Genomic DNA, 24,133 nt, shown 5'->3' with positions numbered 1-24,133 from the left:
TCGCAAAGTAGACCAAAGTGTACATGTCCGATGCCATTATAATGGACTACATTTTGATTATGACTGCTCATGGTTCTTAATGTGTACTTAATCTTAATACACATGTGCATTCTTGGAATTCCATGTACAGTCACCATGCCCCAAGTGCAAAAGAGGATGTCAATCTGCAGGGCTGGGGGGCAAGGTATGGCATAATTAACTTGTAAGGCAATGCTATTCCACACTATGTTGTTGGCAGCCAAAGGCACAGCTCCAAGTTAACTTAAACAGCAGGAGGTAATGACATAACCTTATTAGCTTACTCTAGTTCTGTTTTTTATATGCTTGCTACTTGCCAATTTGTTTACTCAAACACTTTGCTACGGGCACCTAATACCATACAAGAGCATGAGCTTGCTTATCAGCATTTGCGATAACACGATAGCATCTCGGATTGCATATGTGTCACCATGGCAACTAACTCCGCCTGTGGCCCTCAGGGTTTGTATCCAATGTGATGTGTTGTTCACCTGTGCCCTTAAGGTAAGAAGTGTTGACATCACAAAACAAGCGCTGCTTTCTGCAACAATAAAACTTGTCAGAAGACATTGCAAAACCTCTGAAAGATGGCTCTTGCATGGCTGTCGCATGGCACTTGCACAGTTCAGAAACAAGCCGGGAACGCAGAAACCTACCCCTAACGGAACTCGACGGTCATAGGTCATATTTCGCGAAGCAGTGTCCAAACAACGCACTATCACAACTTTGTGACATCATGCATATGTTCAGCGGCTCGCAGATTTTCGCAATAAACGGCTGAATCGAATTCTCGCGCTTTACGTGCGAAAGCCATAATTTAATTACGAGGCACTGTAATAAATGGCTATTCATATAAATGACCGAGGAACCGCGAAGGCGAAATGGTGCATCAGCACCTTTACTTTCGCAGTAGCTAGGCCACGACTAAGTACGTCTATCCTTGTTTGCGGCAAATACTAAAGAACATTATTCCACAAAGCAAAACGCGAAATACACAGCGATCACAGTGCACTTCAATATGAGAACCCCGGACCGACGCGTTCCTAAATGTTGCCATGAGATGCAGCGCTGGCCAGCACTTAGTCTAGCACATCGCGATTGTCTAGATCCTGGAAATATTTTAAGTGAATAACGTTTTAACACTATACAGTACAGCTCGTTTCCCAATGCTCTTACCACGTGCAACCCTGCAACGTCCAGGCGAACGCGGTAGCATGGAACGTGGAACCGCCGCGTTTTGTATCTTCAGCTTCCGAATCTTCCGAACGCTGCTACCTGCCCTAGCGGCTGCAACGAGAAGCACTTCGCGCTAACAATCTTATAGCATTAAAACATTTAATTATTAAAAAGTAGCTGTGATTAATATAATAAGTTTTTTTTTTAGTACAAATGGGATTAAGCGGTTGTGTTTTTAGCGCGAGCGGACAAACATGCGAGCAGACGACACTTTCAAGAAGCTTCCCGTCGGTGGTCGGATTTCTTGTTCCGTGAGTTGATACAGATCTGTTAATTAAGATGTCCGAAAATGAATATTTGGCCAAAGTTCGCTGCTACTTCACTGACAAAGAGTGGGCAGAGATGCCCGATTTGACGAAGGAGCGATACGGGAACATCAAACGAAACTACGATGCCATGGTCGCGTTGGGTAAGTCAACTGTAACGAGCTTCCTCCCCACGGAATGCCATGTTTATATTTCTGGTCTTTTCCATCTGTCTTTTCTTTTTTTTACTCGTAACGTTGTACTTTTCAGATCTTAAACCGGCCATGCCGGAATTTATGAAGGCCAAGCCGTTGGCTCAAAAACCCGTGACGAAGAACAGCGTTCGTGAGTATTTTCTCTCACATGTTCCTGTACTTCTAAAATGAGAATGTGCAACGTTAACTTTCGCGTAGATGACCGTCTGCCACTGATGCGTTGCCAGCGTGACACCCCAAAAATGTCTGTGGGTTCTTAGGAAATTTGTCCACACTCATTAGTGCCGCAAATTTTTTCTTCTGCTGCGGGGATTTTATACACTTATTTATTTATTTTGGCTTAACCCGTACGCGCTTCGTGTAGACTACTGGCCTGCAGTCAAGACGTTGGCAGTCTTTCCTCTCCTGATTAAATCTATTTCTACCTGACCGCAATGACATCCACTGGATATCCTTTGGACATTCACTGTGCAGTTAATTGTAGAGTTAACCTTGTTTCCTTTACACTGCGGCTACACCTGTCATAACCAGGCGTATCCCCAGGTTCCCGCGCGTGAATACCAATATAATTAACAAAAGGAACAATTTGCAGTGCTGGACGCAGCGCAGATACCGCATGTGCTTTTCTCGTATCGTGAAACGGTTGTTTTGTTCCAGAATCGCACAGTGAAAAGCAACGGCTCAAGAAGGCCACCAACGCCGCACAGGTAGGAACACGGTTCTTAAGCGCGTTCTTTTTTTTTTTTTTTTGCTCGGCGGTTTGGGTATGAACTGTTAGCAAAAAACCTGGAAGGTCAACCACTCCGTCAAGCACGTCCCTTTTACAAAGTGATGATGTTTCAAATTTTGTGACAAGCGAATTCACTGGAAGCTTGAAGCAACGAGTTAGTATATTTCCTCGGAAAAAAAACCACTTGCTCGAGAGATAATGCAATGCATAATTCTTTACCCTTTTATTTTTTTCGGTCAACGCGCTACTTACGAGAATCCCTGGGTAACTCTGATTACAGCGCGCCTGTCCCAGAAAGGCGGTGGTCTCGGGCTCTATGTTCGGACGTTGGCGCAAACTCCAAAGTTTTTTTTTTTTCATGACTTCAAAATCACTTAACTTTAAAGAAAAGAAAACGTACTACCATTAAGTGAATCGCAATTGTCTGCACAAAATTTCCTGCAGTTTCCGCATTCTTTTTTTTTCTTTCAAATTTATTCGAATCACGCCAACTACCAAAACTCACCAAACTGCAAACCGTATTGAAAGAAAGGAATGGAGAGGTTCGAAGAACAAGAGCTTTGGTTCTGGGGCTGCGCTAAGTATACCGCGATGTGGGCAATTAAGAAGAAAACTGATATGTGTTTCTTAAAAAATTATTATTGCGATAGCAATTTATGAACACTCGAGGTGAATTCTCGCCGTTGGCGTCACCGTGAGGTTCCGTATAAACGAAGTCTGGTAAGACCGCAGCCCACGCCATATGCGTATACAGTCTGCGAGAGAAAGCGGGAGAGGGTGAGGAGAGAAGGACAATGCCTCTGTGCATGCCGTCCATCCGCCTGCGCAATGTCGCATCATTAAACGCGCGCTGAATAGGAGGGCGGCGGGGGGGGGAGGGGGGGGGGGGGAGTTGCACACGTGGCAACGTGGTGAAGCTCGCGAAGTAGAGGAGGTCACTAGCGCATCGTGCAACCTGATCATTGAAGAAGGGTGATTTCCCCATTGCTAGTGACGAGTCGAATAATGTATCAGCTCCCTTTAATTTCCCCATCGATATCACAGCTGGAACGACTTGAGGTTCTGCACAGAAAGGGCCTAAGAAGGGCTCTTGGCGTTCCGCAGACTGCTCCTAACAATGCAGTACTTTATGAATCTCTATCGAGACCTCTTAGCATAGTCGCTTCACAAAGGTAATTGATGCAAATTGGCCGCCTCAAACAGACGGCAGCCGGCCGAGCCTTTCTACAACGCCTTCGAAAGAGATCCGAGTCCCGAGCGTACTTGGCCCTTAATACTCTTGGTTACCTGGGTCTTGACGCTAGAGGTCGAACTAAGAGGTTGAAACCACCTTGGTCTTTCGCGAGCCTCGATTGTTCGTTGGCAATTCCTCACGTTCGTGCTAAGCGGAGTTCTCCTTTGGCGGCAACGCGTTCGCTCGTATTGGAACATCTTGAAACTGAATATGCACGTCATCTTCAAATTTTTACTGATGGCTCTGTGGACAAGGTCAGAGGATCTAGTGCAGCTGCTTTTCACATTCCCTCTTTGAGGTATGATTGGTCCGTTCGCTTCACTGCGGTCGTGTCCTCCACAACGGCCGAAAGCGTTGCCATTGAGGCAGCTCTGAAAAAGCTACGGTTTTGTACGCCTCAACCTGTTGTCATTCTTACAGATTCGAAATCCGCCCTTCAAAGGTTAGAGCACGGATTCCCTACTGATGCCTTATCTCTAAGCTCCCTACGTTCGGTGCAAAATCTCCGTGTCAAAGGCTTCTCCATACGATTCCAATGGGTGCCATCACACATAGGTATCATAGGCAACGAGATGGCGGACAGCCTCGCCCATAGAGCGCTGTCTGGGAATCCGTTGAGAAAAGTGCCTCAAGAAGACAAGAGACTCTTCAGAGAAGCGGTGTCGTGCCACTTCAGTTCTTTGTGGAGCTCACCTCACAAGCCATGTGTGATCAAGGGTCTCAAAAGAAACCAAGCCAACTTACTGCTCCGCATTCGCACAGGCTCTGCTCGTACCCCTGCGTGGATGTATAAGACTGGCTTGGCGTTATCACCATTATGTTCAACGTGTGGTGTGTGTGGTGACATAGAACATTACCTATAGTGTGCTGTACTGTGTATAACGCGGAAAGGAGGGTGTTATTCGGGTCCCTCAAGAACACAGGACTTCCTCACAGTTCTCTTCAGGACATTGTTTTCCCGCGCGGGAACCGGTTGTGTAGGAAGGAGGTCTCTCGCCTTCTGTTAAATTACCTACAGGACATGGATTTGGCTTCCACATGGTGAACTGAGGAGTGACCACTTGTAATTGGGAGGTCTGTGCCTGATTATGTGATTTATTTATTTTAAGTGTCGCTACGGTGGAACAATTGCCGGCAGCAACTGCAAGGCTAATCCCACCAGTAGCCTACAACAACTCAACAACAACAACAACAAGGAGAGGAGGGGGGGGGGGGGAGGCAGCGAGCGGGCGTCTACTCCTTTAGCGCGGACGTGACTGCGCAGGTCTGTCCGCGTGGCTGAGCTCGTCGCGGCCCGCATATCTTGGAGAAACCACAGGGGCAGGTGCAGAGGTGGCTGCAGAGACGGCTGGTCGTTTCACGTGCGCCAGCTCCCTTGCCGCGATCCCATGGTTGGAGGTCGCGTAATCTCGTATTTTGGAGACGCGTTGAAGGGAGAGCTATAGGCAACACGAATCGTTGGCTACTGGTTCTCTTCATCGCGTCAGCGTTGTGATAACGAGTGTTGGCAGTCGTCGAGTGAGGTCTGTTCATGTTTCCCTGAGTGCACTTGGCGTCGTGCTTGTTTAATTCAATTGGTGAGCGAAGCTTTACTGCAATTTGTACGGCCGACAGGACTGCGAACCATATCTTGTGTAGTTATAGAACGCTTTGCTATCGCCATCCGTGCTTCGTCTTTTGGGCGAAACTGCGATTTATCGATGCGAAAGCCTCAAACGGCTCATTCGCCGAAAAGAAAGCCGGCGTCTGTAGCAGCGAAGCGGCACCTAAATTCCCATTGGTTGCAGTGCCACGTCACGAGTGAGCCTCGACAGAGCAGACGAATGGAGAGGGAACGTTCTGTTACCGCAGTAGTGCGCCAGGTGCGCCGTCACGGGAGAGGGCATCGCCGCGACGCCACGTCACCCTAGCTCTCGGAAGCCTGTCGTCCGCACGCTCCTCGTTCGCGCAAGCTCTCGCCTGCGTTCTAACTGCACCTCGGTATAAGGCCAAATTAAAACGCGCAAAGCGTCTGAACGCGCTCGCTTGTCCGCGAGGAGTTCGTAACTCGAAGGACCACTGAGCTCATTCATTCATTCATTCATTCATTCATTCATTCATTCATTCATTCATTCATTCATTCATTCATTCATTCATTCATTCAATACTGCAGGTGTCAGTCGCCGAGGCAAGTGGGCGAACGAAAAATGCGTGCAGTGTGCAACGGTTTGAGAACACAGAACACAGGGAAATCAGACTAGATCATCTGACAAATACAATGCAATGAACTCACGATGAATTATTACGTTCTCTGGATTCAATGCTCGTCAGACAATGTAATACAGGTTGCAGCCCAGTGAGTCTATACCCACCGCGTGTGACGCTCACACACGTCCTGCGCATTACCAACGTGCGCATGCTCGCCTGGCAACCGCCTTTCTAACCAGAGCTTCGCTACTTGGACGTCGCCGTAAACTACGCCGGTCAGCGCGTGAAGCACGTCGTAGAGGATCTTTCTCTCGCGCCCGATCGAAACAGTGCGAAGAGCAATGCGTTACAGAACCAGCTGTCGAGGTGTCACGCCCTCGTCCGGATATGTCGAGAACACTGTTATTTGTGGCGCGCAGTGCCACCTCGAGCTTTATTCCGTGAATTTGGATCTCAAACTGCCGTGTTTTGTCGCAGCTGTAGCAGAATACGTTGCAACTCTGACGTGCCCCTTCGAATATCGCCGCACTGAGTCCCTACTGGCCTGTATTCTTAACGTTAATTTCCCGGAAGACATCGCGCGTCTCCTTCTGTTGATGTGCAATACTTGTGTTAACGTAGGTGCTTATTCTTCCTGTTATTAACAATGGTTATTTCTTGTGCTCGACAATAGACACCCAAAACTGGCGCCAAGGGCAAAGAAAACAGCGCCGGAGTGAAGCTCGCTCCACGCAAGGAGAAATGGACGGCTCCCGTCAAAGACCGCACCGTCCTCGCGGACAAGCAACAGCTCACGGCTGGTGTGGCAACCGACAACAGGAGTAAGTATTCCCCTTAGCAGCGCGCTTACAGATCGACACTTCTGAGCGGCTTTTTATGGCGCATTGCTTGTTGTGAAAAGGCTTCCGTTTCTTTTTTATAAGATCTAGAGGCCTTAACAGACCTTTGTAGATATATAGTGCCTCCGCGCGCGTCTGTGAGCTTATGTACTGTACAAGGTGATCACAAACCACAGAACCACCAGGTGATTGACGAGAAAGACCACGTATACCAGCAAAACCGCGTTTCTGAGAGGCGGGAACTTGTTTCGCAAGCCCTTTCACAAGCCATTCCACAAGCCATTCCACAAGCCCTTTCACAAGCCATTTCACAAGTCCTATGCGCGAAGCACCTTCAATGGTTAATCTGTAGACTGACCCGTTCGGTTTTGTTTGGTCAACCCACATGCCAACAGGGTCGACATTTCATGCTTCCAACCCGATTTTCACACAACTTGTGAGTATCAGCATATTGTTACCGGGTTGGATCAGTTATGTTAGGCTAGATTTATAAAATGATGTTCGCAGAGGTGGCAAGAGAGGAAGACGAACAGCACGAAATGAAGCCGTGAATTGAAAAGGAATCAACATCACTACGAGGGTACGTATTCCGCGGAGATCACTTTCGGCGACAGTGTCGCCGTCAGACGCTTGCTGATTGGCTGATTCAGCGCTACGTCACGTGAAGGCGATCGTATCGCCGAAGCGATCGTCGCAGAATACGTCCCCAGTGAGCTGTAGCCATGATGTGAAGCTGCAGTAGGAAATATTGTTTATGAAAATATTTTATTACGGGGCACGATGTCGCGGCAAACATATTTGACCTCTCACTCTACCCACAAGCCTGCCGGGTTCACGTGAATGCAGCTGCATTTTGTCTATGGCAGAGATATGAGCAGATGCCTAGCGAGTTTTCTTCGTGCAATGTTCGTAGCGGGAGAACACACGTAAGCGAAAAGTTCGGGACACATTGGCAATAATTGGGCATACTGCTAATGGCGATGGCTGTGTTCTATGATGTCGGGATCAATTATTGCCGACATATTTTTTTGGTACATGGCATGGTAGGTGGGCAAGTTAGGTGGGCGGATGAGAATAAGAAGTTTGCAGGGACAACATGGCCACAATTAGTACATGACCGGGGTAGTTGGAGAAGTATGGGAGAGGCCTTTGCCCTGCAGTGGGCGTAACCAGGCTGATGATGATGATGATGATGATGATGATGATGATGATGATGATGATGATAGCATGGCGGCGATGGCATGAAAACGCCCAGCCAAAGGTGAGGTGAACCAGCAAGACGAAAACGGCACCCCTTGACAAACGATGCGCCGAGACCTTCTGCAGAAGACGATCTCCGTCACTGTCACCACAGCCCGCGAGAAAACGGGACACAGCACCACCATCAACCACAACGTAGTCGATGTGGACTTTCGGACACATCGAAGCTCTTTAGCGACAGAAGCTGGATGCGTCTCATTGAACAATAGTAGGCTGTAGTTCGGCGCGGAACGCCAGACCACCCAGATAGGTGCAGAGACAGGGACGCCTGTGCCTCAGCCCCGTTGACCAACTTCCGGTCCGCTGTCCATACCTCCGTGGCAGTCCCTTTTATTTCCCTGCAACGCTAGTGTCTCTTCGTTATACCGGCGGATAAATTTCGGCCGACCACGATAATGGCCGAAAGAGACAATTAACGAAAGCTTTGATCGCTTTCAAAGTTCAAGTTCATCGTTTCACGACACTTACATACGACTGGCTTGACGAATACAACTCCCTTTGTTTCGCAACCAATACGAGTCCCTTTGTCGAGGCGTCGGATCCAGCTTGAGTCAACGCTTGCTCGACCATTTTTGTTTGCTTCAAATCTCCATCTTCCTCAAATTATCAAATCTGCGGCTGCATCATCGCACGTCGTAGTGTGCGATACTTCACGCTGAACTAACGTCATCTAAAAGTGTTTTAGCATACCGATACAGCCTCTGTCACATATCAAGTTTGTGCACAGCGAGAACTGCGACAGGTATACAGTCTCGGCACAACTAAGCTGCAGACACGCTCAAAACTGGCGCGCGGCCTTGCTGTAGACGGTGGCTGTATCGCAATAATGGTATATCGTCGTGCTAAAACACTCGGAGTTTACCTGTGCGGTAATAATACCACGTGTGCGTGCGCTTCGTTGCAGGCGCCGACGCAAGCGACGCTGGCTCCAAGCGTCCCAGCCGTGCTCAGAAGAAGGTGAACTACGCCGAGTTCGATGACAGCGACGGGGAATCGACTGACAGGCCATTCTGTGAGTGTGCGCCGCTGAGTCACGGCGCCACTTCGACGTCATAAAATTGTTCGATTGCTCGGGTGACTCATTGATTGGACTTTTATATATATCACAAAGCTTCGCACCGATCTACACTTGTGGGAGGCCATTGGGAAGTCTGCCAATTTAATTTAGACCACCTGGATTTTTTTTAAGAGAGCACGTAAAGTTAAAAGTGAACGAATGTTTTGGCGTAATGGTCTCCCTGGCCAAATCGGAATGCAGCGGCTTCAGCCGGGATCCGAGCCCGCGAACTCTTATTGATATATTCTGTGCTGGATAAAAAAAAGAAAAAAAACCACAGAAGCATACACCACACAGCTAGCTGTTATACCAGCTGCTTGATTTTAATATTTTAAGTAATACATGTTATCCACGTTTCGCATACGTGTCAATGCGGGAATTTAGTCGATCCGAAAGAACAACTTGAAACAGATACCACTTACGCAACAAATTAAAAAAAGACGAGCAGTTATGTAACGAGAAATTACCTTATGACGAGAAAAGCCACCTTAACGTATTTACCTTAGTATACATCCTACAAGTTCGCGACTGAAGTCACTCAGCTCTAAGGCCTATTCAATTTATTTAAAATCCGATAAAAGCCTTATATGTGATTTTTTTTTCAAAACACATTGGCGTTTTATGCATTACTTTGCGGAATGCCCTCTTTTGCTCACTGAGAGACAAAAGTACATGGAACACCACTATAATCCATGATAAATCACGCTGATGAATGCATCAAATCCTGTGCTATGCTGACCACTCTATACAAAAATTATCTGGCCTCAAGTCTCACTGGTTTGAGCTACGCGAGTTCAACACGCGTCCTAAGGCAATATAGTTAAGTTGTAGCATTTCGTTAACTTATAACGATTACGCAACTAAACCTGGTTATTTGTCAAGGAAGCAACGTACGCCAAAAACAGAGAACTTATCTTTGAATTGTATGTATGCTTCCAGGTAAGATCATTCACGCATGCGCCATATAATGCTTCATAAGGAGTTCGCAACTTGTTTGTGTTTTATGGATGTACTCAATATTTTGGCCGGTGTCATGACGCTGAAAAAAAAAAGTCTTCTTGCACCTTTGTACTATTCGACCATTTGCAGCCTCTACAGACACCGACTCTTCCGGAGATTTACGCTACCCTAGGCGACAGCGGAAGGAGGTTAACTATATGGAATGCGAAGAGGGGCCGGACGAAGACTACCTGTGTAAGCAAGCCTTACGCATATTTTAATGCGTTGGCATTCTTAAGGTACTCCACGGATTTTTCGGGGGCTATCTATCTATCTATCTATCTATCTATCTATCTATCTATCTATCTATCTATCTATCTATCTATCTATCTATCTATCTATCTATCTATCTATCTATCTATCTATCTATCTATCTATCTATCTATCTATCTATCTATCTATCTATCTATCTATCTATCTATCTATCTATCTATCTATCTATCTATCTATCTATCTATCTATCCATCCATCCATCCATCCATCCATCCATCCATCCATCTATCTATCTATCTATCTATCTATCTATCTATCTATCTATCTATCTATCTATCTATCTATCTATCTATCTATCTATCTATCTATCTATCTATCTATCTATCTATCTCCAACCTGGCTCCATGAGCAATCCGCGGTCGAATGCTGCGAGCATCGGACTGCTGTGCTGAGGGAAAAGAGTCTGAGGTCAACAGTCGAACCATTTGCGTCACTGAGAATGTGGCGATGTGTACATACGAGGTGCTCTTCGAGGAACCTCTCTCACGCCGACACGGGTTACTGTGGCTGCGGGACTGGGTATGTACCGCTCTCTGATGAAACCCTTTGATGCCATTTTGGATCCAGGGGTAAGTGCCAATAGATTGTGTCCCGCCCTACAATGACAAAAAAAAGAAAAAAAAAGATCTGCGGCCCAAGCTGGCCCCACTGCTTTCTGGGCGGAATTCAAACCATATTACACGGGTTCCTCGAGGGCAGCAACCCGACGCTTTAGCGGCTGCGCCACAAATGCACTGGGTACATGCCGCTTTTTCGATGAACTTCTTTCACGTCACTGCTTTAGCGAGCTGCACCACGAATGCACTGGGTATGTGCTGCCGCCCTGCAATGGACCTCTCCCCAACTTGAATCACTGAGTGGGCGTCATTGGGTGTGCGGCCGGCGAAGGAACGATTCCCTGCGTTCGCACTCGCCGGCGTGCCACGCTTCTCGTCTCGGAGACCGGGCGCGGGCTTCTCGGCGGCGCCACTAGACGGCGCAGTGAGTTCAAAAAGAAGCGCGAGAAATGGGAGCCCGGCTGCGGTGCAAGCCTGTCTCGGAGCTCGTTTCGACGGTGGCAGTATATAGGTTGCATCGCTATATTGATTGACAGCTGGACGCATAAGCATGGGCAGTCATCGTGAGATGGGTGCTGACGAACTTTTTGAAAACACGCATGCGCACGCATGCGTACACTTACAGAGAAAGAGAGAGAGAGACGCACATATTGTCTCTCGCGCGCGCGAGTGCTTTTTTTTTTCTACGCCGCCAGGTGGCAGAATGTGGGACACGTGAGTTCTTTGTCGACTTGCAGTTTTCTGTGTTTCTCAAACTATTCTAACTCAAACTAAATGCACGAGCGAATTTAACTCTGTAATGAAGCGGAGAGTTCCTCTATACATACTTCGAAATTGTCTTTTTGCACAGCCCGGTGGAATAGGGAAATTCAAGCGAACGATAGATATAAGTGAAGTAAGTTTGAACAGACACGTTTTCTTGCACTTCCGTTCATGGCCGCAACAGGAGCAGATAATGTGAAAATGAAGAACGGCGAGCGACGGCGCCTTGCATGTCACGCACCATCTCACCAAGACGTAACGGATTTCGACAGCGCCTGCTTGGCGGTAGTTGTCGAACAATACTGTCAAAAAAAAAATAAACGGAATAAAGGCCCCATTCAAATGGAAGCAAAGACTGAGTCTGGCATTTTTGGGGACTTTCCCGACGAGAGAGCAGCCACATTAGCATAATATATCATGACGTCAGCATGATGTCATAGGTGCCCTAGTTGGGTGCGAAATTTAAAAAAAAGGAAACGTTTGGTCCCAATTGTTTCGGCTAACAGCGCATTTTTATCTGTTTATGAGATTCTGGAGTTCTGATAATCAATCGGGTAGCTTAAGCCTAATTATTCTTGGCTAATTAGTAATGACAGGTATTAGTGAACGTAGGTCACTTGCTAACACTCATTCTTTTTTTGTGTGTGTATGGTCTCATCGCCGGCAAGTAGGAAAGCAACGTTCTCCGATGGTGCGACTTACGCGGACACACACAAGACGTATAAAGTTAAAACTCGATCTAGCGAAACCCGATTTTACGAAGTTCCCGATCTAACGAAGAAATTTCCATTACTCGGTAGCTACCCATAGGGTTCAATGTTGTCCTCAACCCGAATCTACGAGACTAACTTGGTCGAACTGGATTTAACGAAGTTTTTACTGGAATAACCGATTAAGAATAGCCATGATTCTTTTTTTTTAATGTTGACACCGACTGGTTTTTCTCTGAGTGCGTGCTCTAAAGTTGAAAATATCTAGGTGTCATGGTAACGGCCATAGCTGTATGTTGGTGAGGCTGCAGGCAGCATCCAAGCACGGAACAGCGGACTCAACACTGCCTCGGTAGGGGCGGTGGTGTTTGCTTTCGTTGTTTCAAGGTTTATGCGACAGATGACTGCATTAGCGGCAAATAGAATGCCGCGGCGGCTTTTACGTGTCCCTACGTTACAATTTTTAGATTTTTAAGCACCGAAAAATTCCTTTCTCGATTTTACGAACTTCCAGATTTAACGCAAAAATTCGAACATGGTCATCACTTCGTTAAATCGAGTTTCAACTGTATCACATAATTTGACCGACGCCCCCTACTGGGCCACAATTAATGTTCATAAATTGCGGAAGCATTTTTGCTAGTACAGAACAATTTATAGCCAGCAAAGATATCATGATTTCTTAGCCATAGCTGTAACCCAACAAAGCTGCGAACTCTTCCGCTCCCAGTTTGTGATGACTGCAAGATGGACTACCCGGGAGACTGTCCCGTCCATGGACCACTAACGCACGTGAAGGACACTCCGGTAAGTGAAACGACTTTCTGTCATTATTATCTTGCTACTTGACGCAAGAGTTGGACATCTGTGTGGTTATTTATTTATTTATTTATTTATTATACCTCAATGGTCCCAAAAGGGGACATTACATGAGGGTTAGGAACATCTTGAAAAATGACGTGTCAGGTTAGGTGGTGTGACTTGAAAGACGGTCTTCGATGGTAGCTTTGAAACGAGAAATGTCAGTGATGAGGGCCATGTCAAAGGGAAGGGAATTCCATTCTCGCGCTGTGTGTATATAAAAAAAAGAACGTTGATACGTAGTGGAATGGGCGCGTGGTAGATACACAGCACTAGGATGCGTGTGGAGGGAAAAACGATGGGCTGGACTGATGATTTGGTTAGCTGTGCACTGTGAATGAAAGAACCTAAAAAATAAAAAAAAGATGAGCACTTTTGCGGCGGGAGGCGAGTGAGAGAAGACACAACCGGGATTTTAAGGATGAAACATGTGTTATAGCAGTCAGAAAGAATGAATCCGGCAGCTCAGTTCTGAACTGATTCAGTGGTGTTAATCATATTAATTTGATGGTTGTCATAAATAGCACAAGTGCATTCTAGTTTAGATCTGATTAAGGTTCTGTATGCAAGTAGTTTGACTGAGGGAGATGCTGAAGGCAAGTTACGGCATAGATAACCAAGTAATCGGTTGCAAGAATTAGTTAACTGATTGAAATGATGGGACCAACACACTCTATGTATGCACTCTTAGGCATTTAAAAGTCTCACATTATGTTAAAGCGCCGCTGTTAAGGGAGTAGGAAGGTACAATATAATTACGATGTCGATGAAAGCACACGTGAGAACGCTTACTGACATTGAGGGTACCATATCATCGCGATATCATTTTACTCGACACGTGACCAGTTTTGTCGGGAGTCTCAAGCGAGTACCGTGCTGCGTATACGCTTATACCCAGTTTTTTACCGGCGTATACCCGATGGCCTGCAGCTATATAAGCTATATATTTTAACTCACAACTTTCCCCATAAAAGAGACGGGCTTTCATACACGGACCCACTGCTGTTGTAAAGGCACGCAGTGTTTTAGGGATGTTGTTTGATATATTTTGCTGCTTCCCTCAACCTGACAACCTGACGCATCATTGTTACTCACTGCGGGCTGCTGTGTTGCAGCCATTCAACCAACCACCTATCTGAAGTGTGTAGATTTACTGCGTTTTACTTTGCTCTGACGGGACACGGTGGGAGGCGTGGTTTAGCTATTTCGTACAAGTTATTTTGTACAACTCATCAAACAAATAAGGTCACGCGCGAACTTAAGCTTCACCGGAAAATTGGTTTTAGACACGAATTCACACGCGAGAAGACCGTGGCATTCCATGAATGTTAGTAACTTGTTTACGAGCATGTCGCGCACACTCCTGGACATCACTCTGCACAAGTCATAGGATTGGTTGGCCAATCCAATGACAATTAAACTTTATTGAATTGTCCGGGTTTTTGGCGACCTGGGCTAAGGTCTCCCCCCGCGGCGGGACATGGAATAGAGGTCAAGGGATAACATTTTTGTTTTTTTCTTTCACTGCCTCTTATAACTATAATTTTATTGAAGGCAACGTCACCATGTTTTGCAGTCACTGCGGAACCACTTGCCGATGTACTGTGCACCTTATCGAAAATAACGTCGTCTTAGTTGACTTCACAAGTTGTTGACATATCTGGCATCTGGTTATCTTGTAACCACTTCCAGGAAAAATGGCCGATCTGTGACTTTATAGCATGGTAGTCAGTTAAAATAGGTATCAAAAGTGTAGGATTTAGCGAGCCTAGAAGCGAGAAGTAGTCGTAGCATAGGTAAGAATAATGGTACCGGGCGTAATTAGCATCCCATACTCGAAAACAACCCCATCGTACTATGCCCCTGTAAAGGATGCACCACCGTAGATAAAGACATGACGTGGCAAAGCCGCTTTGCGGCACATTTTTGGAAAAAGGATTTCTTTAAATAAACAGGGCTCGCGCGACGGAATGTTGTCAGGGAGGGAGCTTCTGCGGTACCCACATGAAGCGCGAATTAGTCGCCAAGTAGGTAAATTAATGATGTGGGTGTAATTAGCGCCAATACAGTCGAAAATAACTCCATCGTACTATACCCCTGTAAAGGATGCACCACCGTAGATGTAGACTTGATGAGGCAAAGTCTCCTTGCTGAACATTTTCGCAAAACGCGAGAGATTGCTTGGAATAAACACCGCTCGCGCGAGAGAAAGTAGTTGGAAACGGTACCTGAATGACGTTTGTCAAGAATATATGGCTGGAATATGCAACTCCATCGGCACTGCGAAGAAGAACCAACAAAGCACTGTCAGAAGGCAGCTGTGCCCAAACGAGATGCTTATTGCATATACTACAGTGAAAGCTCGTTAATTCGAACTTCAATAATTCGAATTTATGGATAATTCGAACTGTACGATTTGGTCCGGCCAAGCTCCACAGAAGTCTATGTATAAAAAAGTCCGTTAATTCGAACGCGAGAAATTTCCCTCACGGATAATTCGAACTACGCTCGCCTGGCACACGGCCTACTGCCTACACACAAGGCTGTATTGCCTCCGAAACGGAGAGAACGGCGAGAGAAGGCAAAATCGGAAAAAAATCTAACCTACGCGGGGTCAGCCAGAAGGCAGCGGTGGCTGCCGCCTCTCCGTTCTACGTAACCTCCGAGACTTCTCGCCCGTTGCGAATCTCGGAGGTTTTGAAAATCTTGTACAGCTGCTAATGTTGTGCGGAGATGGCACGGCAAGCGCCAAAACATAGTGAATCAAGTACGTCGCGGCTGCGTTTGCAATCAAGAACCAACGAATCAGGGCCTTCGCCACCTTCACATGTTCACCGTCTTTGTCTCGGCAGTTTTCATCGGTTGTGCACCTCTGTTTTCAGAAAAGCTTAGGAGGTATCGGCCGTCGCGATTCATTGTGACGGTGTTAAGCCTCGGCTAACGTTCGTTTCGGTGGACATCGGTGGTGTGGCACAGTCGGACCCAGAGCTTCGAATTGAAGATGGCGTGTGCCCGCGGCACACGCCATCACTTTCTGACATGCCCTACTGCTTCCAAATCGCAGTGTACTGTTGCTCTCCTTCACTTTCGTTAGTTCGAACTTTCGTTAATTCGAACTGAAGCGGCTTCCCCTTGCGGTTCGAATTAACGAGCTTTTACTGTATTGCCACGACCTAGGAGATAATGTCTGTGAATATCCATTGCAGGTTCCTTTGGGGGACCACCAGCGTGCAAACAAGACAGTGCCCGAGGGGTTGTGTGTGCGACGTTCGACGATCAAAGGGGCCCAGTACGGCGTGTTTACCATGAAGCGGCTACCCAAGAGGCTGTGCTTTGGACCGTACGAAGGCGTCCAAGTGGACAGCAGCGCCGCAAACGGGTACACCTGGCAGGTGCGTGTCATGTGTGATATCACGTGTCAGCGCACCAAGCGAATCACAGGCACCCGATAGATGCTAGTGCAGCTAGTGTAACGATCAACGGTTGGCTCTTTCGTATCACTCAGCAAGACAGCACGAAGTGACTACGACATTACAGTGGAGTGTCTCTTCCCTTTGTGCTGTCTCTTCTTCAGCGATTCAGTTGACAGCTGAAGAGAACTGTAGTTAACAAGTGGCTCAGGTATAGACCATTCGTGCGTTGTTTCCCGTTGCAGATCCGCCACAGCGGCCGAGTATTCCTGGTGGACGGCCGCCCGTTAGACCGTTCCAACTGGATGCGCTACGTCAACTGCGCTCCCGAGCAGAGCCAGCAGAACCTGGTGGCGTTCGTGCGCCAGGGTGCCGTCTACTACCGCACGTGCAAGGTGGTGAACGCCGCAGAGGAGCTGTTCGTGTGGTACGGGGACGACTTCGCCAAGCAGCTGGGTCTCATCGGCAACTCGGGGACACAGAACAAAGGTGCGTATTCGTTCCTTTGTGTACCGGTTGTTTTACATAACTTGAACCAAGCCTTCACAGAAACTTGATTTGTTTTTAAGCAAATGAGACCAACGGAATTGTGTTCTTGGTCGTTCTGAGATTATAATTTTTTGAGGGGGAGGAGGGCTACTCAGGCTTTTCAAGGATGCCTTTTTTAGCTAATTAGGTTAATTGAAAAAAGGAAGTTCACAAAGATACATTTTCGGACACAAGGCTTAATTGTTAACGTTTGTGTGAAGCTAACATAGCATCCAACGATGTTTTTTCTAAGACCTTAGCCGGGATAACGCAACGACTTGCTATTTCTTTAGGCGATTCGTAAGGCATCCGAGTAGCACTATGCTTAACGTTAATATACTGATTAACTAGCCGTGAATGGTAAATGATAAGAAATAAGTAAAATCAAGCCAAGAAAAAAAAAACGTGCCATGTAAGACATAACCCCGAGCAATTAGATTGAGTGCGTATTTGTGAGCCAGTTGTACCGCTTTTCCACTCAGACTTATGCCCCAAATCTAATGCCTAAAAGATTGCTAATCGCATTTAAAAATCAGGCGCAGTGAAGCTGGATGACTACAAACAGAATGTTATAGGTCTTATTTACCAAAAAATCATGTACGTAACACTTTTTAACATGCTTGATTTCAGTTACGCTAAACACCAACTTTACGCACAGTCGTGTTTCGGATAATTCGCGCCAAAACTTACAAGATCTACGTGTGCCTTACGAGAATGCAAACCACTTAGTATTGTTCAATGACCTTGTGAGCAACTTAGAGTACCTTTATTTCTACGGCAGCCTTAGGCGAATAATCATTATTAATTATGTAGATAACTTTTCAAGTGTTGCTTTAAACGCAATATCTCCGATGTATAATTTCAAGAGCTTATTAAGAGATATCCGAATAATTTTTTTTCCGTAGTGATAGCTGCTGTGGCTTTATTTTTCCGGGCTGCAAAGATAGTGCGCTAGATTTGAAAAGGTAACACGTGATCAGTCATTTGCCCATGACGACATTAGTGCCCCGAAGCATGCTACCAACGATTCATTGGGATGCTGCACCGCAAACATCATGCGAATGATGTCCTTCTGACTTCAAACGACTTTGTAACTTCGCAAATTGATCACTGCAACAACAGGTTCCAGCAGAAATGCCACAATTCCCAATTATTAATCATACGCCGGAAGAAACTAATTGCCTTGCTGTACTTATACTTACCTATAGGTTCTTGGAAATATTGAAATAACAAGTATAACAAATAACTTCAGAAGAACGTTTCCGTCAGCCCGAATATTCGACAAATGCGATGACCATACATAATTCCATGACAGCGGAACAATCGAAGCACCAGAGCTATTTCGTCTAGTAACTTTCGTAGGAAACTTCTCGTAGGAACAGAAAGGACGATACGAGACCTCGTTTGGCTTTAGTGCATTTGTGATTTGTACTGTTTCTCGAAATTTACTCCAAAGTTTGAATTTACGCCTAATCAATTATGCAAGTAAACTTTCGATAAATAAAGCTGATAAATGAATATTTTTGGAAAAACCACGAGGAATGCCCCTGTCTATAGCACGAACCACGCCCTTTAACAAAACGTGAGTGCCGTTCGTGCAATATTCATCCGTTAGCCTTTCATTCTTGGGAACAAAGTTAGGACAGCCGGTATTACGGTATGCACTGCTTTTTGGGTCCTTGACTTTCAATGTAAACAAATTGCAGCATACATTTTTAGAGCAAATAGCTTTCCTTGATCCTCTCGTCACTTTTCGTGGTTGGCCTTTCACCGCCAATACAAAGAAACCGATGCAAAGAGAGCGTGCTGTCGCACAAACTAGTAACAAGACGTTCTCGTCGCCAAGAGCAATTATACATCTCTTTGATACGCACGTGTAGTGGCACTAAAGCGTTGTAGCGTCTGAAGCCTGGTTTGGCTGCTGTGGTTGAGGGGCTGGGAAGGGCAGGCCCTATTTCCCGCGCCGCCCTCTCTTATGGAGGCTTCGGGAGAGGGCGCGATGGGAGACGAGGGTGGCATGCCGCCTTCTACGCCGGTCGCTTTCTTACTTGATGGATGTTCCTTTAGACGCGGCACTCGCAACTTCGTGTTTTGCCGCAGTCAAACACTGCACACGTAACACGTTTTCCCTGCGCCTTTAACGTGAAGGTGTCAGCAATTCACGCCTCAGTGGTTCTGAGCTAACGACTCGTTCAGCAGAAAGGACGTCGCCGGCGTCGCAGCATCAACCTCAGTAACGCCGATCCAGTGGTGAAATTTGCCTGCCTGCTTTGGCCACTAGGTATATATTGTTGTGCTAGAGCTCCCAACAAAATTTCGCTTTGCCGGCATGCGGCTGAAGCCGGGCGCCGAGCGAATTGGCCGGGCCCGACGGCGAGTCGTGTGCGGGTGACATCCGGTGGCGCCGATGAACCACTTCACCGGGATCGCCTGACGCAGGTGCCTCTCGTCCATTCGTCTGAATTCGCACAGCAATCCGCGGTGGGTCCTGCTTGGACGAGTTCGAACCGCTGACGGCTGCAACGACTCCTGGGGTTATAGAAGCCCGAACCACTGGACGCCGAAGGGAGACGACGACGACAGCGAGCAGAGGCGGACTCCCGTTTCTCGCCGCACGCTTTTGTGCGAGTCAGTTATGCTCCTGGCGTCGTTGCCATACAGGCGTCCTCATACCACCCCGCTCATGTGCGACCTTGGCAAGCGAGTGCCACAGCAAAGTGGGCCGATACCGGTGAATTTCGCACATAGGCGAAGCAAAGGAAGTCCCAGAAGGCCAACTACAGAGTTTAAATAAGCATGGCTTCAGAATTACGATGTGACACTATATTGTTCCAATAATAATCGAATTACCGTTGACAGTCATCGTGACATCACTACTGTCGTAATTATTTATCTGCTACCTTCTTATTTAATAGGAAACAGCATGCTGCCCAGAAACTTACGTTGTAGTTGTGTTGCCTGTGTGGTGGCTCTGAGGGCCCAGTCAGGTGACCACCATAGCGTTACCTTTAGCCGCGCAGCCTGTTGACTTTATACTGCACGGTTTAGTTTTTTTTTTACTTTCTTCAGAGAACTCATCATAAAGAAATTAAAAAAAAGACATGCATTAGTTTGAAAATGTCCCTCGGGGATGGTGATTTACCAAGTTTGTTTCTTCGTGTGTCTCTGTTAAGCGGCCGAGGCGGACGTCGCTGTACCACGTGAGGTGTTCTCCTGCGACGAATGCGGCGATCAATTCACCGTGAAGCAGCTGCTGGAGAACCACCAGCGACGTAAGCACATGCGAAAGCCCAAAGGAAAGCACCAATGCGCCCACTGCCCTTACTCCAGCAATAAAAGGTGAACAAAGAAGTGGCACCTGCTCGCCACTTGACAAATGTTGTGATGTTTCTTGTCGGGTGTCAGTGCGGTTATTCGCTGGATGATGAAAAGCAAGTATTCATTTATTTTCACTATAATGTTTAGGATTCACATATATATGCTTCGGTTGTAGGCAAACTTGAACAAGTATTCTCGCAACCCGCCGTGGTTGCGCAGTGGCTGTGGTCCCGGGATCGAATCCCGGCCTCGGCGGCCACATTTCGATAGGGGCGAAATGCGAAAACACACGTGTACTTAGAGTTAGGTGCACGTTAAGGAACCCCAGGTGGTCGAAATTTCCGGAGTCCTCCACTACGGCGTGCCTCTTAATCAGAATGTGGTTTTGGCACGTAAAACACCATAATTTATTTTAATTAAGTATTCTCGCTACTGAAAGCATAGAAAAAACGCTTACAGGTGAAATGTTCCCCAGGTGTTCCCTAGGGGAGTGTTTTGGGGCCATTATTATTTCTTATATATGTAAATGATTTAGTTCAAGTAATCCCTGACTCAGTGTCTATTAAACTTTTTGCGGACGATTGTATAGTGTTTAAAGAAATAACCTGCCATGAAGATCATAAGCTATTACAGCGAACGCTCAGCCACATTGAATGCTGGTGCGCAGAATGGGACATGGAACTAAACGTTAACAAAACAGTGTTATTAAATTTAACGCGGAAAACTAATCCTAGCATGTTCACTTACACTATCCATGGCTCTCACATTCAAGCAGTAACTCAATATAAGTATTTAGGGATTACTCTTTCTAGTGATATGACAAGGGGAGCGCACATCTCTGCAGTTTGCGCAGCAGCTTTTCGCAAACTATGTTTTTTTTAAAAGGAAGCTTACAAAGGCAACGGTGAATGTTAAACTTCAAGCATACAATGCCCTTGTCAGACCTAAATTGGAGTATGCATCCGTTGTATAGGATCTACACACAATAAAGGATATACACTGCTTAGAACGCCTGCAAAGGAAAGCTATCAGATTTATATTTAATAAATATAAAAGCCTGGATTCGCCAACTAAGCTCATGATTGCGCACAACATTCCCATCCTGGCTGCACGCAGCAAAATCAGTCGAGTAAAATTCTTGCATAATATTTTGTCTGGAAAAATAAATATATCGGTACCCCCATATTTAAAGTCCACCGCAAGACGACCAACACGTAACACTCACAAACACTACCTACAACCAATTTTTGCCAAAACAGAGGCTTTTAAGCAAAGTTTTTTTCCCACGCACAGTATCGGATTGGAACAGTCTAACTGAGTTTGTTTGTCAGGCTGAAAATTTTGGCGAAGCCCTTGAACTCCACTTGTCCTAAATATCAACGTAGCCAAACTGTTATTTCTGGTGCAAGTACTGTTGTAAATTGTTGATGTGCTGTTCTTTTTACGTGTGTGTATGATAAATACCGTCCCAGTGAAACCGATGTATTATATTGTCGTGCAAATGTTGTTGGAAATTATTTCTGTGCTGTTCTTTTCGTATTTCATTGTAATTCCACTCCTTCTTGGGCCACAATGGCCTGCAGTATTGTGAAATAAATAAATAAATAACTCAGTCCTTAAGTTTGGTCAACGCACACAGTCACTGCAACTATGGCTACACTATGGCTTGAACATGAACACAGAAAGCTACCTGCGATAGTCGAGCATGCGCTAACTTTCAGAGCATTCCACAAATCAAGAGTTTCAATCTGTGCTGCGAAGTTTAGCACAGCGGAGTCATATTTTTAGTACAGAAGCCGGTTGCTTTGCTTACTTGTTTAGCTGTCGTTACACTTCTACTAGAACTTAAAAAGACGTTTTGTTCCCTCTAAACAAACGTAAAAAAAAAGATAAACATGGCAGTTTACAAGTTCGCACGGCATGCCGCAACATTCTGTAGACTTCCCGCACGAAACAAGCATAAAATTTATGTTTCACATTATCAGGGACATCGTTATCTGTGCATTCAGATGCAGCAAGTTTTGTGGGAGTCGACTAGGCGATCGTATAGAGGAGATATTTCCGAGTTTTGCGGGTTCGAACTTAAATACACAAATCCAAGCGTACGTTAACTATGAAAAAGGTTTTTATTGTTATTTTTTAAATTTATTTATCGCTAAGCGGCTTTGATCGCCGAAAGAAATGGAAAAACACTCGCACGCTTAGGTTCTGATTATTCTTTTCGCAAGCTCTACAGGTACCATAAGTGTTGTTAAAACTTCAGAAGCAAACAAACAAATTGAACACTATAGGCACGTGCACGATTCACGGTGACACACAGCACCACAGACTTGTTGTTGGCTCTGTAAATTTTGCTCCAAGGAACGCACGCTTTGGGTTTTAACTTGAAATGCTTATTTACGTAAATGTGAAAGTTTGCATTTTCTGAAACGGTATGCGATGCATCTCGAGTGCACTTGAAATAGAACTTATGCGTGTTGCTATTTTCTATCTACGCGAATTGAGACAACTTCATACAATAGAAGAACAGAGTTCTGGAGTTTTACGTGCCAAAAACCGCTACTTCATTATGGGGCACGCCGTAGTGGCGGACTTGGGAGTAATTTTGACCACCAGGGGGTGTGTAACGTGCGCCAAATGCACGGGACTTGGGCATTCTTGCATTTAGCCCTCATCGGAATGTGGCCGCCGCAGCCGGGATTTGATCCGCGCGGCGTCGTGCTTAGCATCGCAACACCACAGCCGCTAAGCCACCGCGGCGGGTAACACAAGTTGATATATACGAAAGGAAACTGTTAGGTTCGATATAAATTCGTTGTCTAGATACCATCCGCAATAAGTCCTCTAGCTTCTTGTTTCCTCGCTTTCTTCTGAATGTAGGAAACTCGGAGCAAGGGTTGCAATTTGTTTAATATGTGTCATCTTAAACAACAGTATCACATTGCGTGCGAAGGTGGCAGGATAACTGTACTGCCAGAATCGAAACGCTGTTCTGTTTCCTTTGTGTTTATTTTCATCTCCACCTTCGCAGGTACGATGTCACCAGGCACGAGAGGATCCACACGGGCGAGCGGCCGTTCGTGTGCGACATCTGCCACCGGGGCTTCAACGAGCGAAGCAAGCTCGACCGGCACCTGCTGGTCCACACGAAGGAGAGGCCGTACGAGTGCGCAGACTGCGGCCAGCGCTTTAGCGATGTGTCAAACATGGCGCGTCATCGGAGGATTCGGCACTCTTCTGAAAGCGCGCCACGTCACGTGTGCTCCGAGTGCGGAAGAGGGTTCACGAAGGGAAGTAACCTAGACAGACACCTGCTCACCCACACGGGCGAGAAGCCGCACGCCTGCGCCGAGTGCGGACTGAGGTTCGCGCATCGCAGCCATGCCAGGATGCACGAGTTGGTCGTCCACCGCGGTCAGTACCCGGCGTACTGCTCACACTGCGGCAAGGGGTGTTGGACAATGAGTGACCTGAGAAGACACGTGCGCGCTCGTCACCGACACGAAGAGGACGACAAGGAGAACGACGAGGACCACGTGAAGGGAAAAGCACCCGGAGAGAATAAAGCTGGACCCTTTGGGCGAGACATTTAAGTGGCGCATAGCGATAGAGAAGTGAACAACAAAACCTGGTCGACCTTTTTTTTTTTTCGGCAGTTATACTCGAATATAAGAACTGTGCGAATACGCCTACA

At 46.5% G+C, this 24,133-nt stretch overlaps 1 protein-coding gene and 1 long non-coding RNA gene across 5 annotated transcripts in view; one reads left to right on the top strand and one right to left on the bottom strand.

Annotated features, from left to right (window-relative positions):
• Window positions 1–1,323, bottom strand: part of LOC135915831 (uncharacterized) — a 48,954-nt gene extending 47,631 nt beyond the window's left edge. For all 3 annotated transcript variants that reach the window (XR_010568761.1, XR_010568760.1, XR_010568762.1), the window contains exon 1: window positions 1,195–1,323. This is a non-coding gene — a long non-coding RNA (uncharacterized lncRNA). The remainder of the gene's footprint in view (window positions 1–1,194) is intronic.
• A 128-nt stretch (window positions 1,324–1,451) lies between these two features.
• Window positions 1,452–24,133, top strand: LOC135915830 (histone-lysine N-methyltransferase PRDM9-like). Of its 2 annotated transcripts, XM_065449012.1 has the most exons (11): window positions 1,453–1,663; window positions 1,770–1,844; window positions 2,372–2,421; window positions 6,539–6,686; window positions 8,869–8,976; window positions 10,111–10,215; window positions 13,053–13,129; window positions 16,390–16,575; window positions 16,839–17,082; window positions 20,295–20,460; window positions 23,471–24,133. In XM_065449012.1, the coding sequence occupies exons 1-11, from the start codon at window positions 1,534–1,536 to the stop codon at window positions 24,030–24,032; spliced, it is 1,851 nt and encodes a 616-aa protein (XP_065305084.1). In that variant the 5' UTR covers window positions 1,453–1,533; the 3' UTR covers window positions 24,033–24,133. The 2 variants fall into 2 exon arrangements, with proteins under 2 accessions (XP_065305085.1, XP_065305084.1); XM_065449013.1 differs by lacking the exon at window positions 16,390–16,575 and having other exon boundaries at window positions 1,452–1,663.

Source organism: Dermacentor albipictus, chromosome 10 (assembly GCF_038994185.2).
Source record: "Dermacentor albipictus isolate Rhodes 1998 colony chromosome 10, USDA_Dalb.pri_finalv2, whole genome shotgun sequence".
Taxonomy (NCBI): domain Eukaryota; kingdom Metazoa; phylum Arthropoda; class Arachnida; order Ixodida; family Ixodidae; genus Dermacentor; species Dermacentor albipictus.
Note: the sequence above shows the minus strand (reverse complement) of the source record. Positions and strands in the feature narration are given on the sequence as shown.

Bases quoted from the DNA above. Each gene is read 5' to 3' on its own strand.
- LOC135915830 (XM_065449012.1), top strand. From the start codon at position 1,534: ATGTCCGAAAATGAATATTTGGCCAAAGTTCGCTGCTACTTCACTGAC. The intron at 17,083-20,294 runs GTGCGTATTCGT...GTCTCTGTTAAG, and splicing joins CTCGGGGACACAGAACAAAG to CGGCCGAGGCGGACGTCGCT. The intron at 20,461-23,470 runs GTGAACAAAGAA...CCACCTTCGCAG, and splicing joins CCTTACTCCAGCAATAAAAG to GTACGATGTCACCAGGCACG.